At 57.7% G+C, this 1,297-nt stretch overlaps 1 protein-coding gene across 4 annotated transcripts in view; it reads right to left on the reverse strand.

The window, feature by feature from the left end:
- CHD5 (chromodomain helicase DNA binding protein 5) overlaps positions 1 to 977 on the reverse strand; it is a 59,879-nt gene extending 58,902 nt beyond the window's left edge. For 3 of the 4 annotated variants that reach the window (XM_040459535.1, XM_040459540.1, XM_040459517.1), the window contains exon 1: positions 883 to 972. In XM_040459535.1, coding sequence (XP_040315469.1) covers positions 883 to 910 — 28 coding nt within the window. In that variant the 5' untranslated portion in view covers positions 911 to 972. Of the gene's footprint in view, positions 1 to 882 lie in introns of all 4 variants that reach the window. The other variant, XM_040459525.1, reaches the window with a different exon arrangement.
- Between the last annotated feature and the right edge of the window lie 320 nt (positions 978 to 1,297).

A 1,297-nucleotide genomic window follows, 5' to 3' on the forward strand; every position in this document is an offset into this window, starting at 1 on the left:
GAGGGATGGATGGATAGATGGTGGATGGTGCATGGAGAATGGATTGGATGGATGGATGGATGGATGGATGGACAGATACATGAATGGATGGTGGATGGATGGATGGACAGATGAATTGTGGATGGGTAGATGGAGAGTGGGTAGGATGGATGGATGGATGGATGGATGGATGGATGGACGGATGGTGGTGGGTGGTGGATGGAGAGTGGCTAGGATGGATGGATGATGTGGGCAGGATGGCTGGCTGGTGAGTGGTGGTTGTACGGCCGGTTGGCTGGTTTCATGGTTGGATAAACAGATGCTCGGTGGGAAAGTGCACACATGGGTGGGTGGATTAATAGGAGGGTTGTTGACTGAATAAACGGACGAAATGATAGACAACTCGGAAGGAAGTGACTATCTCACAGGCCAAGGCACTGGGCAAAGCACGCTGGTCATTTTCCCTCCCTCCCCCCAGCAAATGGTATTACATACAGGCTCCGTGGGGCCCCCAAAACCCACATGTCCCCGGGGGGGGGTGCAGTAAGCTAGGAAAGTATGAACCTTGGGAATCATGGCCATCACTCCTTCTTGGATCCTGGGCTCCAAGAAGCCTAAGATGCTCACATGACTGGGGTCAGCCCTGTGGGCATGGGGACACGGGCCAGTCAAGTGTCTTTGCGGCCAGAGTGGTCACACTGCTTGGCCGGCGGAGAGGCTGGGCTCACCAGCCCTGAGAAACCCACCCCTCTGGCTGTAAGGGATTGACTGGGGTTAAGCAGGCTGGGAACTTTAAAGGAAAAGGCCAGGGAGCCACTCCCTCTCTCCCTCCAGCCCCACCATGGCCTCACACTCCCAGCCCTCCTGCAGCCCAGGCCCCCGTGCCCCCCCCCCCCAGCTTACTAGATGAAGGTGCAAGTCTCAGAAGCATTTCCTCGGGGAAGGTAGGTCAACTGCCCCCCTTTGGATGGTGCCAATTACAGTGGTCACAGTTTATGGGGCACCTACTATGTGCTGGGCACTGTGACCTAAATGTTCCACGTGCACTGTCTCACCAGCCCTCACAATAACCCTCTATGAGGTAGCTAGTGCCATATCCCCATTCCACAAGTGGGGACACCGAGGCACAGGGGCTGGGGAGTTTGCCCGGGATCAGTCAGCTAACAAGCAGAGCCAGGCTGCACCTGACCCTTGAGCCCTCCGCTCTCCCGGCAGAATGTGGCAGCCGCCAGGGCCCGAGCCAGAAAGGCAGGGACCCGCCCCGCCTCCTCCTGGACACAGGCTCGCCCACCTGCCTCGGTGCCAGAGCACTGGTGGC

This window comes from Herpailurus yagouaroundi, unplaced genomic scaffold (genome assembly GCF_014898765.1).
Source record: "Herpailurus yagouaroundi ecotype Mexico unplaced genomic scaffold, PumYag 77, whole genome shotgun sequence".
NCBI classification, from domain to species: Eukaryota; Metazoa; Chordata; class Mammalia; order Carnivora; family Felidae; genus Herpailurus; species Herpailurus yagouaroundi.